Below are 15,501 nucleotides of genomic sequence, written 5' to 3'. Positions count from 1 at the left end.
ACAGATGTGAACAATTGTGAACCTTGATTTAAACAAATCAAATATAAGTCCAAAGTTTATATAAGGACAGAATAAATGAAATTCCAGGAAACTGACTTTTTGTAAACTTGAGGTCAGGTGTTTGACATTCCTGCACAGGTCTTTATTTGCATCTCAAAAGACACTATTTTTGGGAACTATTATTTCTCTGCCTGGATATATAGTAACACTCATAATGAGCCTTGATATTACAGGAAATGAACCCATCTGCTCGGCAGCGCAGCCTGGCTGACGGGCAGAAACAATCAGATATGATGAATAGTGTCTGAATACCCTGAAGTTAACTGTCAGCTTGTATAACGCTCAGAGCTGATTGACTGTATGTATGTGTCAGTATCATCATGAAAAAAAATGAAAGGAAAGCTTGTTTAGAAAAGACTAAATAAGAGGCATCAATTCTACCAAACAAAATGTTTATTGTCGTTAAGTTAACATGACGTCGTAGCATGTAGCATTGGTCAAAACTAATGTTATATTCACATCTGCAGAGGTTTCTTCCAACAACAACAACAACAACAACAACAAAAAAGCAGGATTCAGAATTTCTATGTAGGATCGACATTAAAAAAAAAACCCCAAAACAAAACAATACAGGAGAAAGGGGTTGAAGTTGTGGGGGGGGAGAAGGCGGGAGGCAACACATGGAAACACAAATCACAGCATGTCCTTGGCGACGAGCGCAGCGGCAGCCAGCTTCAGCGTAGCACCACCATTCTCATTAGTTTAGTGGCAGAACCTATCGGCATGGTTTCAGTCAGCAGGGCTTCCTACAAAGGACGAGGTTTGGATTACAGTGTTTTGAGCTGTGACGTCCTTCCTTCTAGCCTCCTCAACCCCCGACGTCCCCTTTCAAAATTAAAAAAACAAGGGTTTTCTGGTGCAGGTATGGGCTGTGGTTGTGTTTGCATGTCTTTCAGCTATGAGTCAAACACTACATAAATTGGCCGGTGTGTGTGTTTTGGAGGTTGGAAAGAGGTTGTTGGCTTAACTAGAAGCTGCGGGGCAAAGGTTGCGTCAGCTTCCAAACACCCCCTCCACACCTCCAACCTGGCTCTGTCCCTATCACGTCTGCCAGATAAATTGGCGTGCTCTGACACGTCCTGGTGTCAAACAAAAAGATGATGTTTTATCATGTCGTGTTCAAGAGACTGAGGACACAACAGGCTGGGTGTGCAGTGAATAGAGAACACAGAAGAGCAAAGGTCCTACACCTTTACACTACATTCACTGTTATTTTTACTATTTTTTGGCTGTTTAGACGTCACCTCAGAACTGTGTAGGCATATACAAACACTACAGACTCTCTTGTTAGATTTGTTGCACCTGTTGATGGGACAATTCATATTTTTTTATAGATGATATGCAGGTGGTCCCCTGCTGAAGTTGTCAATGTCACTCCATCACTTAGTGGCAAACACAAAAGCAAAGAGAAGACGATAAAACTTGGATATGTGGGTACATTCTTGTGTCAAAAATAAGCAATTTCATCTTCATGATTGCCTTTTAACTATCTTTGCATGTCTAATGTTCTTAAGATTTCGATTTGGCTAACAAATCTTGCTCGACTGTGCTTTCAGGCTGTTCTTCTTCAGCGTGTGGGAACTCTATTGTTTCTTTGTGTTCCTCTTGGTTTTTGCAGCTCTGCCTATTCAGAGCAGGTTTGTTTGGCTACTAAGTGAAAAAGTAAGTTTATCTCAACAGACTCTCAACAAAGCTCTACCCAAATCCAACCCGAGAAGAGGTCCAATCATCCTACCTAAAAAAAAACAAACAAAAAAAACATCAGTGCAGGTGTGCAGGACCTTTAATACACGAAACAACCCTCAAACAGAGAGGTGGCTGCTACAACAACAAAGCACTGAAATGTAAAATAGCACCAGACAAGGGTTAAAAACCAGTTCATATTCACTGGTCGCTCTGCCAAAAATCTGCTCTAACATACACATATCTCTCATTCTCTGCCCAAATTCAGCTCTGACATATACAGTCAACTCCCTACTGTACTTCTCTTGCCACATTTCACATCCACAGAACCACACGTCAACCTCCACCTCCTCGCTACATATTCCTATACCTCCTCTATGGCAACCTACTTAGAAACAACGCTATAAATCTGGTCTGTCAGTCCATGTTAGAATAAAACAGTAGGTTTTACTGGATCAGGCTACAGACCTTTAGCCTACATTTCAACTCAAGCTAATCGTGGAGCTGTACAAAAAGCTAAACACGTATGTTTTGGCAGAAATTCTAATGAGAGCACATAGGAGGTGGTTATATTATGGTTTTAGGGCAGTTAATTTAGTCTGCGGGTGATGATGAAGGGAGAGAAAGTGGAATGATGAGCTTTGGGGTGACTGAAGACCAGATGTAAGCCGGTCACAAAACCTCAAGGAAGATCTTTGTGTTCAGTGGTTGATTCCTTAATGATCTGAAAAGAAAAGAGATCTGAGTTAAAAATAGGAAAAAAAAAAAAAAGGACAAATCCCGGGTGAGTTTTCATATGTGTTTGCAAATGGCATCAGGTGTGTTGAGGCAAAGGTCATCCTGTGTGTGAAAACCTGCAGAAGGGTTGAACATCGCCCCCCAGAGGAGGTGTGCAGGAGGTGCAGCGTACGGATTGACCTGCTTCAGTGTGAGTTGTGTTGTTTTATAAAAAGCACAAACCTCCCCGTCTCTGGTCTCCACGGTTCGAACCAGGATGCTCCTCTTCACGTGGGCCTCTGGGGTTTTAGTGTCCAGATTAGTTTCTAAAAAAGATGAAAAGAGAAATGGTGGTTTATTATCCTGTGTTCGAAAGGATTTTCCCTGTGCATTCAATTACTGCCACATATGATATATTTACGGGATGAATACACAGGAAGAGTGACCCAGAAAAATGGAAATTCAACTGGAAAACTCAAAACACCTAAATATGAATATGAAGCTCAGGAGGAATCATCTGGTTCCTCTGTCAAGTTAAAATATCAGCTTCAGCAACACTTATTTTCATGACAAAACATCTGAAAAACATTTTATTTGAATATATATTCATTAGAGATACAAGCGTATGTTTGTTTGCTTGTATGTATAATGATATGTATGTTTGTATTTTATGTCTTTATAATTGTATTGCTCTTGCCCTCGTGAAGCACATTGTGTTGTGCTTTCTGTATGAAATGTGCTCTATAAATAAATTTGACTTGATTAGTTGATAGAAAATTTATCGGTAACTATTTTGATAATTCAATAATAGTTTTAGTCCTTTATTAAGCAAATATGCAAAATATATTCTGGTTTCAGCTTCTCAAACGTGAGGTTTTGATGTTTTTTTTCATCATACATGACAGTAAACTCGATATCTTTTGGTTTGTACCATTAGTCAGACAAAAGAAGACATTTGGGAAATTATAACTGTAATTTTTCACTATTTTCTGAAAATTTCTAGAGAAAACAATAAATTGATTAGGCGAGAAAATAATAAGTAGATTAATTTATATTAGATAATCGATTCATAGTCTCCTGAGGATGAGTCCTAATGTTTTTTTTACCTTTTCTCTAGCGCTACCATCAAGCCAAAATTCCTACTTACAAACAAGACATATGAAAATATATTGAATGTACCATGAAATTTCAAAAGCACCTTTCAAAAGACATGAGTCAAAATAAGGTCACTTTTGACACTAGGGCTGCAGCTAATAATTAATGTCATTATTAATTAATCTGTCTATTATGTTCTTGATTAATCGATCAGTTGTTTGGTCTAAAAAATGTCAGAAAATTGTGAAAAATGTCAATCACTGTTTCCTAAAGCCTAAGGTGACGTCATCAAATGTCTTGTTTTGTCCACAACCCAAAGACATTCAGTTTACTGTCATAGAGGACTAAAGAAACCAGAAAATATTCACATTTGAGAGGCTGGAATCAGAGGATTTTGACTTTTTTTTTTTTTTAATGAATCAAAATGATTAACCGACTATCAAAATAGTTGGCGATTAATTTAATGGTTGGCAACTAATCGATGAATCGACCAATTATTGCAGCTGAATTTGATACTGACCTCTAAACTGCAGGTTGGAAAAGCTTTGAACCGGGATGGTGATCCTGGAGGAACAGAAACAAACATCAACATCTACCAACATTACTTCTCTACATTTGTCGGTTGTATCAAACCCGACCAGCCCGCCGAGCTCTCACCTGCTCTCCTCGCCCTCCAGCAGCTTCCTGTAGGTGGCGATCTCGATATCCAGGGCCAGTTTGACGTTGAGGAGGTCCTGGTACTCCTGCAGGTGTCTCGCCATCTCCTCCTTCAGTGCCTGGATCTCCTCCTCCAGGCGGCTCACCGTATCCTGATAACCGGCCGTATCCATGGTGAAGCGGTCCTCGATCTCCCGGAGCTGGCGTTCCAGAGACTCGTTCTGAAGGAGGACAGACAAGACCGAGTAATGAAAGCCTGCATCTGAGGTGGTAGACTGCTGGTCCCTGAGGTTTCATTTAACACTCTAATCAGATTAGTTTAAACGATAACACAACTACTGCCACCTTTACTTCTAATGGTACCACTACTTCTACCACTGGTACCACTACTACTTCCTCTACTACTGACACTATTATTACTATTGATACCAGTACTATTACTGCTATAACTACCACTGCTACTGCTGCTGCTTTACTACAAGTCAAGGCTGTGTTACCAACTGGCAACTGAACAGGGGAATCTAAAAGTCCAGGTTTACTGCATGTCATTTGGGTCTCCATAATCTGATAAATCTCAAATTAGTTCGACATTTTCCACCACTGAAGCGCATCATTATTCCCCTGAAGCACAAGTTAAAATATTCAGATTATTTGTTCTGTACGACCAACAGTCAAAAAACCAGAGATGTTGAGTTTATTATCATGGAAAATTAGCAGATATTCACATTTGGGAAGCTGGTGCCGGTGAATTTTTTGGCATTTTTGCTTAAAAAAATAACTTAAAAGATTAATTAATTATCAGAATTGTTGCAAGTTAATCGACTAATTATCTCACTTCAGCTCTAGAGTACTACCTTGTATACTGAGGGGTCAATAGGTGCCTAACAACAAACTTTTTGGATTTGAAATGAAGCAGCGATTGGGGATCAGAGATTAGTAAGTTAGAGTAAACAGGGTACAGTTTACACATATATTCCCCCAGTCTTTTGAACAGTGCACCAGGACAATGACCATAACACACAGACAAGACACTCATGTTTTAACATTCGAACCAAGTGTCATATGTTGTTTTCTGTGCATGTTATCTAATGATTAGCCAAATGTTACGTGGTTGTATTAGCAGCTACAAAGTGGTGGCACCAGCAAATACTGCAGGTTTCCACTTAAAGTTACCACCAAGTAACGTAAGCTAGTGTTTAACATTACTTGCCTCATTTATAATCAGCAATTTAGTGACACAGATATGTTAGCTGTGTGTAACTAGTCAAATTATACATGTGATTTTTATACATATATGTTCACCTAACAGACACAAAAAACCCATAAAAGATTCATCACAGTGAATTTGTGAATGTTCTTGACTGGCCAAGTCAGTCACATGACCACAGAAGAAACTAATGATGTCTTTGTGTAACGGACTTCAGACAGACACTGACCATTTGCTACCAAATATTAAATATGACAATGTTATGTTTCCGTTTACCTCAAGGCCCTTAAATTAGGAAATTATGTGTAAAAAGGGTGATGGTCTCTACATTGGTCACATCAGGTGACCAAATTAAAGCTGAGACCTTTAACCTCATAGTCATTGTTCTATTTTAAATCCAGTGTGCTATAGATTTGTCCCTGGGTTCACACTTTCAGACAGCACTTTTATTTTGTAATTTTTCTCTGATTATTAGCCGATATACTGGCAATTTATCACACAATGTTCTCTGTGATTATTTGGCGGACTTACTGTCCCACGGAGAGCCTCCATGTCGCAGGTCACCACTTGGATCTGACGCCGATATTCATTGGCCTCCTGCTTGGCCTGGCGCAGAGCTTCTGCGTTACGATTGGCTGCATCTGTCAGGTCAGCAAACTGTGTACAAACACAAACAGTAAGTATGTTATATTCACCTTAATGAATTTCATAACTTGCTTTTATTTCTAAACCTTGCATATAAATACACTTGGATAATATTACTTAATATTATTTTTATTGGCAGTTGTGTATCTCCTCACAGGGACCATGAAAGTTGAACCTAGTGTCTTTATATGTATTTCTCTTGTTCTCATCACTACAAGCTTCATAACAGACTAGTTTGTCTTCTGAGTCTTCTGACCTTGGACCGGTACCACTCCTCCGTCTCCTGCATGTTTGAAGAGGCCACGTTTTCATACTGGACCCTGATGTCTCTCAGAGCAGCAGTCAGGTCTGGTTTGGACACATCCAGGTCAACGTGCACCTGCTGGGCCATAACGTGCTCCTGGAACTCACGCAGCTCCTGAGACGGGGGAAAGGATAGTAGGGATAAAAAGTGAAGACAAGGGTATAGCTATAGTTAAAGATAATGAAAGTATTTGATTAATTTCATTCTTACCTCGTCATGAATCTTCTTCAGGAAGTTTATCTCATCCTGCAGGGCATCGATCTTCCTCTCTAACTGGACACGATTTAGAGACGCCTCGTCCACATCCTATGAGGCACACAGAGGAATGAACACAGACAGTCAGACATACTGAATATATAAACTGTTTAGATCATGAATCCAGGAAATAGAATTACCTGTCTGAAGGTATTCAAATTGTTCTCCGCATCCTGTCGGAGGCCGATCTCATCCTGCAACCTGAATGAATCACAAAAAGGAGTAAAAGCTTGAATCATGATGGATAAAACAACTATAGAAAACACACAGTAGTTGAAGCATTTCTTAGCATGAGTTAGCAAATGACTGCAACATGCAAAATACCTGTTTTGATTAATCACATTTGTTCTAATTATTTCCAGATGTTATGTTAAGAATGGATTCTTTGGGGAATTTTAAAGAGAAAATATCCCCAACACCCAATATTTCATTGAAACAACATGCCTGATAATGTCCAGTTTAGCTACTGTATCATGCATAATAGTACTGGCAGCTCCTTTATGGCTCAACACCAGTGAAAGAGAGAAACAAGTGTACAGTTATAGACTTTTCTGCATAAAAAGAGTCCAACTGTGGGGACTGAAACACATTCCAAGCATTTCAATCAGATTTTTTTTAAACTGTGAGCTTCAGTGCAGCTCCCCGTGCTGCAGAGGACGACTGGGGCTCAGCTGAAAGGGCAGCTTACGCATCATTACACATTCACTCCAATCTAACAGCCAGAGGCCTTTCCCACGGGATGGAGTGCACACACACACACACACACACACACACACACAAAAGATCCATCCTCAGCCTCAAACGCTGACACACACCACCCTGCAATCCATCTGCCATACACCCAGAGACGTAGAAACATAAATGCTCACACTTTGGGGGGGGTAACATCTGTACAGCTGCATGCAGAGTTGGCTGAATGGAGTGGTTCAAGGAATCACAAAAGTGACCTTTGACCCACTCAGCCACGGTCATCACTATTCACTTTCTTTTCTTTGAGGGGACCAGCAGCTGTGTGTTAATCGGAGGCTACAGAGGAGTCCGAAGTAGACTTTCAATTACTTATTCTCTAGTCTAAATTAAATTATAGATTCATATCACGTGTGCAACTTAAATTAAAAAAATAAAAGCCTCGCAACAGTGCAGTGAATCGATGTTTTGGAGTAACAGGGAAGAAGAGAACATCTGCCTGGCTGTTTGCTCCCTTTGTGGAGGGCTACCATTGTGTGCGCCTCATTCCTCCGCACTCACTCAATGGCGGCGAGGGGTTCAGTCAGGATCAAGTTTGTAAAGAGGGATCCAGGAGTAAAGCTCGGGCAGCTCACAGTGGTCTGCATTCCAACGAATCAGAGACAAAACCGAATCTGCATATAAATGCATTAAAGAAAAAGAAAAAAACCCCCAAAAAACTTCCGCTATGTAACGAATTTGTCTCATTTTGTACCGTGAGACCTCAAATCTTGTCAAACTGAACTTTTTATGCGCCGAGTATTTGACTAAAATCTCAAAGCAAAACCAAGTGCACAGCATCGAGATTGAACCGAAGCCAAGTTGACCGAAAGCGGCTGAATTTGTGAGCAACCGTTAATACTTTAATACCTTTACTTGCTTTGAACCACTGAGATGCAAAACTTACACACACAAAAACTGAAACAAACAACAAGAAAATTTAAAAAAAACTACACAAAAAACTGAAATTCAGTGTATAAAACCCACATATGTAACAGAAGAGACAACTCAGGAGGGAGTGTAGTACCCCTCCCCTCCTTTCTAAGTTGATTTAAACTTTCTTTATGCTGATAAGTTCTTTGGTTATGGTTTATACATTACATCTCTACTTTATATCATATACAAAACTGTACAAGAATCTTTCTATATTTATATTTTAGCTATTCAGCTCATTTCTCGAGCACCAACTGTAACATAAATTTTCTTTTATCATCAAAATAAGAAGCAATAAAGGGTCACTTGCATCATAGAAGAGTTAAGAAGAGACATAGAGGTCTTACTACGATATGCATGATCCTCCACCCTGTTTCCTCCTACCTCTGCTTGAGCGTGGACACATCTGCAGCCAGGTTGTCCCTCTCTATCTCCAGACGGGCCTTGCCGGCGGTGAGACCGTCCACTTGCCTCCGCAGGTCTCTCAGCTCCTCCTGGTAGATGTCTCCCAGGCGGCTGGGCTCCTTCCCCTTCAGCTGGTTCAGCTCCGCCACCAGCACCTTGTTCTGCTGCTCCAACAGCCGCACCTTCTCGATGTAGCTCGCAAAGCGGTCATTCAGGCCCATCATCTCCATCTTCTCGTTGGTACGTGTCTCCTTGTACTGGGCCTTCATCAGGGAGTCAGCTGAGAAGTCCAGCCGGTCCCCGGGGCTCCCCAGGAGCAGGGCTGTGTTGGCCGAGCCAAGAGAGATCCGGGAGACCGGGCTGGAGTGGGTGCGAGGGGTGCCATGCCAGGAGAGGCGACCGGAAGAAAGGCTGCTAATTCTGACTCCTGAGCCGCTCGAGCCCTGGGGCCCGAAACGCTTCCTGTAAGAGGACTGGACTCTCTGACTCTCCATGATGGGAAATGAAGCTCACTCAGGGCACAAACGGGGCTTTTATAGAAGCAGGCAACCCCCCCCCCCCCCAAGTCCAAAGCAGAGAGACCACAGGGTGGGGCAGGGAGAAGGGAGGGTGGCAGGCAGTGAAAGGGACAAAAAGGGAGAGCGAAGGGGTGGTTTATATGACACTCAAAAAGCTGTGTGCCAGGGATTGTCTGTGCTCGTCCACTCAACAACAAATGTCTCTTGGCTTTCTCCGTCTCCCCCCCCCCGAACCATCACCACCACCCTCTCCTCCCCTTCTCCCTGGCCTCTGACTCACTCTCTCTCTCTCTCTCACTCTTACTTTCACCCCGTTTTGTCTTTTCTCTCTTTCTTTCTGTTCCAGCTGAATGAAAAGGAATTTGTGTGACCGAGTCTGGGCCACCGATTCAAACCTGACCACACATGCACTCTCAACAAAAACAGAAACAGAGTTTGATTGAACAAAAAGGATGGAGCTGCTGGGAAGATATCTTCACTTCTTTATCAAAGAAAGCAACAGCAGATTGGTGGATGAAGCAGATAATTAGACTTAGACTGTTGTCTCTTCTCTTCGGATGGCAGTTTTTGGCAAAGTTACATAATAAAGGACATAACTGCTTACAAGTATTCACTAAACACCTGCTTACTCTAACGGGAATAACTTATCATGAAATTAGGTCACATTTTTAAGTAATATTCATAATATTTGTTTGTATTTTTAGAAGTTTTTGGTCAAATAGATGGTAATAAACAAATAATAGATAAAACTATGTTAAATTTCTTCAAGGAATAACCCTAAATGTTTCCCTGCCAAGTGTTCCTGCTGTAATATTTGGTTTATTATTTGGAAACTAACACTTTGCATAAACCATACTGACCACGAAAAACACTGTAGCAGTTAAAATACTTCATATAATATTAAAGGAGACTAAATACTGCAAAATTACTTCACTGAAGATAAATGTTTGGCTGCTCAATGGCTGTTAATACATTGTTTTATATAATAAAACAATATTACAGTCATGAATATAGATAGATAGATAGATAGATAGATAGATAGATAGATAGATAGATAGATAGATAGATGGACAATATGGATAGAGCATGCTATTATTACCATCTGTGCAGATAAGAACAATGTAAAATATAAGTAAAAATATGGATATACTTATACATAGTAGATAAAAAAGGAAATAAAGCAGATAAAGTTGCATGGTTCTGTGCATTTGTGCATATGTACAATAACATTTTATTGCCAAACAGTCAGGCTTCTTTCAAACTTTATCCTTCAACATAATATGGCTGTAAAATATCATATTTTGAGGGGAAATCGCTTTTTGCGCTGTGAAAAAGAGAAATTATTTACAGAAAATGCAACTTTGTGGCAGCAAGTGTCAGTTTTCATGCATACTATGTCACAAACAAAAGTTATAAACAGACAAATTATCATAACTAAACTATCATTAGAATAACGTTACTGTTATTTGTTGCACTTTGAACATAATTCTCTTTCCTTACAAGAAAAGAACTGTGTGCACAAAATTAAACATGTTGCACTAATATTGTAATATGCCAATAAAAAGCACCAAAGCCAATGATTAACCAAGGCAACATGGATGATTTCTTGTATTCACCACATTTTTTAAACCTGTTATCTTGGCAACATGATAAAACAGCTTTACACACCACTGTATATCTACATTTGTTGGCCCATTAAACGTGCGGGCACACATGTAGGCTTTTATTACAGCCGAGGTAGAGAGTAGCCGAGGCTCCAGTGAGACTGCAGGCCTCTGGGGTGTTCACTGTGCTCGGTTTATTAGACGTCTTATTGGCTGTGAAGACAGATGGATGGTAGAGGCGGGGAGGAGTGGGTTGAGGAAGGAGGGGAGGGGGTGTAGACCTAATCTGAACTCTGAGAGGACTAACACAGGCTGCGTTACAAAACCATTTTCATCCATTACCTTGACAACCGCAGGGCTGGCGACGTCAGAGCGCTTCAGCTGATCTTTTTCTGACTTCTTTTTTTATGAGGAGAGTTTGAGGAGATGTGCGGAGATGAGATTGCGACTGATTGTCTGCTCTGCATTTGCATGTTTGCATCCCTGAAGATAAGAATAATTAGATTCCTTTGACACAACCACCGTCAAGACATTTGACATCAGTGTGTTTTTCCTCATTTATTACTAAGTTACTCGCTCGTTAACAAAGAATTTTGAACTTCAGATATATTTGTGTCATTTCAGGAAGCCATTAGTCTCCATTTATTTCTGTTCAGTATGAAAATCAGTTTACTGGAGACAAATATAACTTTAACATGTAATTCAGAGTTGATGTTCAATCTGGTGCATTAAATAACTCAGTAAGTCCCCCTATTTAACATTCATAAGCAGACATTTACAACACAGTATAATGTAGTTTAAGTGTTTATAAATGCACAGTATTTGTCAGCAATTATTACTTCTCCAATTAAGACATATTTTATATTATTTTATATATTATTACAACTTTGTTATTTTAAGTTTGTTATGAGTTTATATTGCAGCCTCCACCCACAGCAGGAGTTATAGTAGTTAACAAATACATTAATAAACACTTACGTATATGAGATTGAAACTACATTATGGTAGGTTTTAAATCATTTATCAACTGTTTATATACTGTTTATAAGTCTTATAGAATCAGCGTGTAATATTTCGGGGATCCATTGGCAGAAATGGAATAGAATATTTATAAGTATGTTTAAATTGTGTATAATCCCATGAAAATAACAGAATTTGTGTTTTTGTTACCTTAAAATGAGCCTTTTACATCTACATAGGGAGTGGGTCCTCCTCCATGGAGCCCGCCATGTTGCACCGCCATGTTTCTACAGTGGCCCAGAATGTATGTTGGCTCTAGAGAGGGCCTTTTGTGTTTTTCATGGGCAACACAGGTTCTCCTGCATGCTTGAAAGGGACGGGTTGAGAGGAGGGGGTATTCAGTTGGTTGCAATCTGCAATCTCACCACTAGATGCCACTAAATCTTACACACTGGTCCTTTAAAACAGCAGTCAGGTGTCCATATAAACAGTGAAAGAGGTTTTCCTCGCTGTAATCATTCCTCCTGTTCATACTGGCTGTTAAAAGATCCCCTTCAAATGTGCTTTCCATGTAAGTGATGGGGGACAAAATCCACAGTGTGTCCACATAGTCATTAAAAGTTGATGTGAAGCTTATATGAGGCTTCATCAATCTGAGTTAGTCATATCAAGTGGATATCTGACACATTTACAGTCATTTTAGCATCAAATTCCCTCTTTTTGTTTCCTCGGACAGTGTTTCCCTGTTGAGCTGCGGTGGAAGTATAGTAACAAAAAGAGGAACTTTTGCACTAAAAAGACTGTAACGTTGAAAGATATCTGCTTGATTTGACTCATTTGGACACTGAAGCTTCATATCAGCTTCAGATAAACATTTAAATACATTTTTGCACAGAGGGAGGACTGTGGATTTTGGCCCCCATCACTTCCATTGTAAGTGCATTATGAAGTGATCTTCTGATGGTCAGTATGAACAGGAGGAATGATTACAGCAAGAAAAACATGTTTCAATGTTTATTTGGGCTCCTGACTGTTGTTTTAAGAAAGACTTGAAAAATTGTGAACCCATCCTCTGAAGGGTTACCAATATCTCAACCAAGGGTCAAGAGTTTTCAGAAATGGAAACCAGTAGCAGAAGGGAAAATACATCCAAATATCTGAAACAAAATTGTAAATTTGAATTCCTACATTATTTATAGTTAAGAAGATGAAGCTAGTGATTTAACTTTGTTTCCAACAGGTAGTAAAACCACAACAGCAGTGGGACATAAAGGACTTCTTTGTTACTGGCTCATAAAAACACAGGGAGTGGAAACCAGTGGTACTGGGAGACAGTGAATAAAAGCCTCGTATGACTTTACTATCTGGCCTCTGAGTGTTGTCTCTAATGAGGAAGAAAAACAACAACACAGTGTCTTGAATCCCAATTGGTCTCTGTTAAAAGAGGTTAAACGAGATGGCACGCTCTAAGTCTGGCAGAGATTTGTTGAGTTTAAAAGGCTCCGTCTCTAAGGATTAATGGCACGGTCGCATCATTAAGGTGACATCGATTGTTTCGGCCCTCTGGATTTTTTAGACAATCGTGGCCGTTGCCTCAGATCTGGTCACTGAGGTAATATGTCCTGAACATTAAACATGCACACACAGGCAGAGAAGAAAGGGGGGTGGCGCAGACTTTTCGCTCTCCTCCCTCTGCTGGAGTCACCGAAGGGCCAAGTCAAACAGCTGATTCATGTGTCCAACATGAGGAGATCGCCTCGTTCGTCGGGGGCTTACAAGGGGAAAAGAGGTTGAGGGGCTGAATCTTAATGCTGCTGGTTCCAGACTGATCTCAAGCCAACGCAACATGGCTGCCAACTAAGTTTGACTGCATAACACTCAACTCTTGCTTTGTGCTCTTTGGCATTTTACACCCAGAATCCTCCCCCCCTCCCCAGTGTGAACCTCTCAGCTGCCATCCCTCAACCTCTACTGATGGCTGAAATGGCCACAAACCAAATTGAATCCTGACTGAACGAGCTGGAAATACGACCGTCTCAGCGCCGCCTTCAACGCTACATCGAGCGCCCGTTTCCCGGACAGAGGGGGGGCGAATTAAACCAGGAGTAGGCCTTAATCCAGAATACTAACTCTTGATTTATAAATTGGCTTTATGGAACACATCTAAACTTCTTCACGGCATCATTAATTCTCCAGCTTAATACTTGGGTGGTGGTTCTGTAGCAGCAAGGCCATGTTGGGAATGGGGTTGTGATGGAAATCAGGGGGGCTTAACTGGGACAGACAGGCCGCCTATATGACTCAGCACCACTGGGTCCAAACAGAGCGCAGCCACAAAGAGGTGCCGGTGGAGAGCCGGTTCAGGCCCGAAGCTCCAGCCTGCCTGTCAGCAGGAATGCTGGGGCCCAAATATACCACACAGACACAACCGCATACCTCACAAACCTACAAACACAAACACACACACACTGTAAACTGCTCTGTTAAACTGTTGAAACCAGCTCAAGTCTTCAAATCTTTAAATATGACTGGTTATGTGTCAGAGGGTATTATAAAAAAAAAAAAAAATCATAAGGTTTTACAGCTTGAGGTTTAGCAAAATGTGATTTGTGGTGATTGTGACTGTTCTCCCTCTGTGAGTATACATTCCTGAAGATACAAAGAATACGTCACATCCAGGGCACAATGATTAAAGGACGGATTCACAACTTTTCATGTCTGTCTTATAACAACAGTCAGGAGCACAAATGAGCATTGAAACATGTTTTTCTTGCTGTAATCATTCCTCCTGTTCCTACCGACCATTAGAAAATCCCTTCATAATGCACTTACAATGTAAGTGATGGGGGACAAAATCCACAGCCCCCCTTCTGTGCAATAATGTATTTATTTATTTGAAGCTAATATGAAGCTTCAGCCATAAAAATTAGTTTAATCAAGTCAATATCTTGCAAAGTTACAGTCTTTTTAATGCCAGATTCCCTCTTTTTGTTATGATCCTTCCACTGCAGCTGAATAGACTGTACTAAAAGACTGTAATTGTGAAAGATCTCCACTTTATTTGACTAACTCAGACGGCTGAAGCCTCCTATTATCATCAGATAAACAAAAAACATTGCTGTTGTCCCCCATCACTAACATTACAGACTTAAAAAATTGTAAACTTATCCTTTAAGGCAGTGGCGGCAAGAGACATAAGAAAGAAACCTGCTCTTCTTCTGACATGAAACATCTAAAAGGTCAAAGAGCAAAAGGACAAGTTTAAGGTGTAATAGAAACCAACTTCTTCTGTTCTGGCTTGTTATATATAAAGGACTTCTCTGTCATGTCTAATATAAAATCTAATTCTGTTTTCCCGGTAAGTGATTTGTCAGGTCGAGGGGAGAAAAACATTTCCATCACCTAAAATGAGAAAACAAAGAGGGTGAACATGCAGTGTCTCTATCTTGACTGCGGAAATAGAAAATCCATCCATCCATTCAGCAGCAAACAACTATAAAAGTGATCCTTTTTATTTTTCACTCTACACCCTCAAATCTTATTATCAACTGTATCTGTGTTATCAGCCTGAAACTCGAGCTTTTTATGTATGAACACAGTGGAAAAAAAAAAAGGGAGTGAATCAATTCATAAAGGCGATAAAAGGAAAACCTGTCAGAAGCAATGAATCTCAAGAAAAAAGGCCCTTTTTTTGTTCGATATAAATCTCTTTCCATCTCACAGCCAGACACG

General features: G+C 40.4%; 1 protein-coding gene across 1 annotated transcript; it reads right to left on the bottom strand.

Annotated features, from left to right (window-relative positions):
• Positions 1-435: 435 nt before the first annotated feature.
• LOC121884809 (glial fibrillary acidic protein) lies at positions 436-9,396 on the bottom strand. The gene is made up of 9 exons (XM_042393820.1): positions 8,667-9,396; positions 6,764-6,824; positions 6,579-6,674; positions 6,321-6,482; positions 5,951-6,076; positions 4,213-4,433; positions 4,076-4,119; positions 2,704-2,786; positions 436-2,467 (listed from the first exon to the last, which is right to left on the bottom strand). Exons 1-9 carry the CDS (start codon positions 9,179-9,181, stop codon positions 2,426-2,428), a joined length of 1,350 nt encoding a protein of 449 aa, XP_042249754.1. The 5' UTR covers positions 9,182-9,396; the 3' UTR covers positions 436-2,425.
• Between the last annotated feature and the right edge of the window lie 6,105 nt (positions 9,397-15,501).

This window comes from Thunnus maccoyii, chromosome 18, assembly GCF_910596095.1.
Source record: "Thunnus maccoyii chromosome 18, fThuMac1.1, whole genome shotgun sequence".
In the NCBI taxonomy this organism is placed as follows: Eukaryota; Metazoa; Chordata; class Actinopteri; order Scombriformes; family Scombridae; genus Thunnus; species Thunnus maccoyii.
This window is presented reverse-complemented; position numbering and strand designations above follow the sequence as displayed.

What these genes read in the sequence shown, in the direction of transcription:
- LOC121884809 (XM_042393820.1), bottom strand. Translation starts at nt 9,181, where the DNA reads ATGGAGAGTCAGAGAGTCCAGTCCTCTTACAGGAAGCGTTTCGGGCCC. An exon ending in ATTTGAATACCTTCAGACAG is followed by an intron (nt 6,675 to 6,763) that starts GTAATTCTATTT and finishes TGTGCCTCATAG; the next exon opens with GATGTGGACGAGGCGTCTCT. An exon ending in CTGGAGGGCGAGGAGAGCAG is followed by an intron (nt 4,120 to 4,212) that starts GTGAGAGCTCGG and finishes CTGTTCCTCCAG; the next exon opens with GATCACCATCCCGGTTCAAA.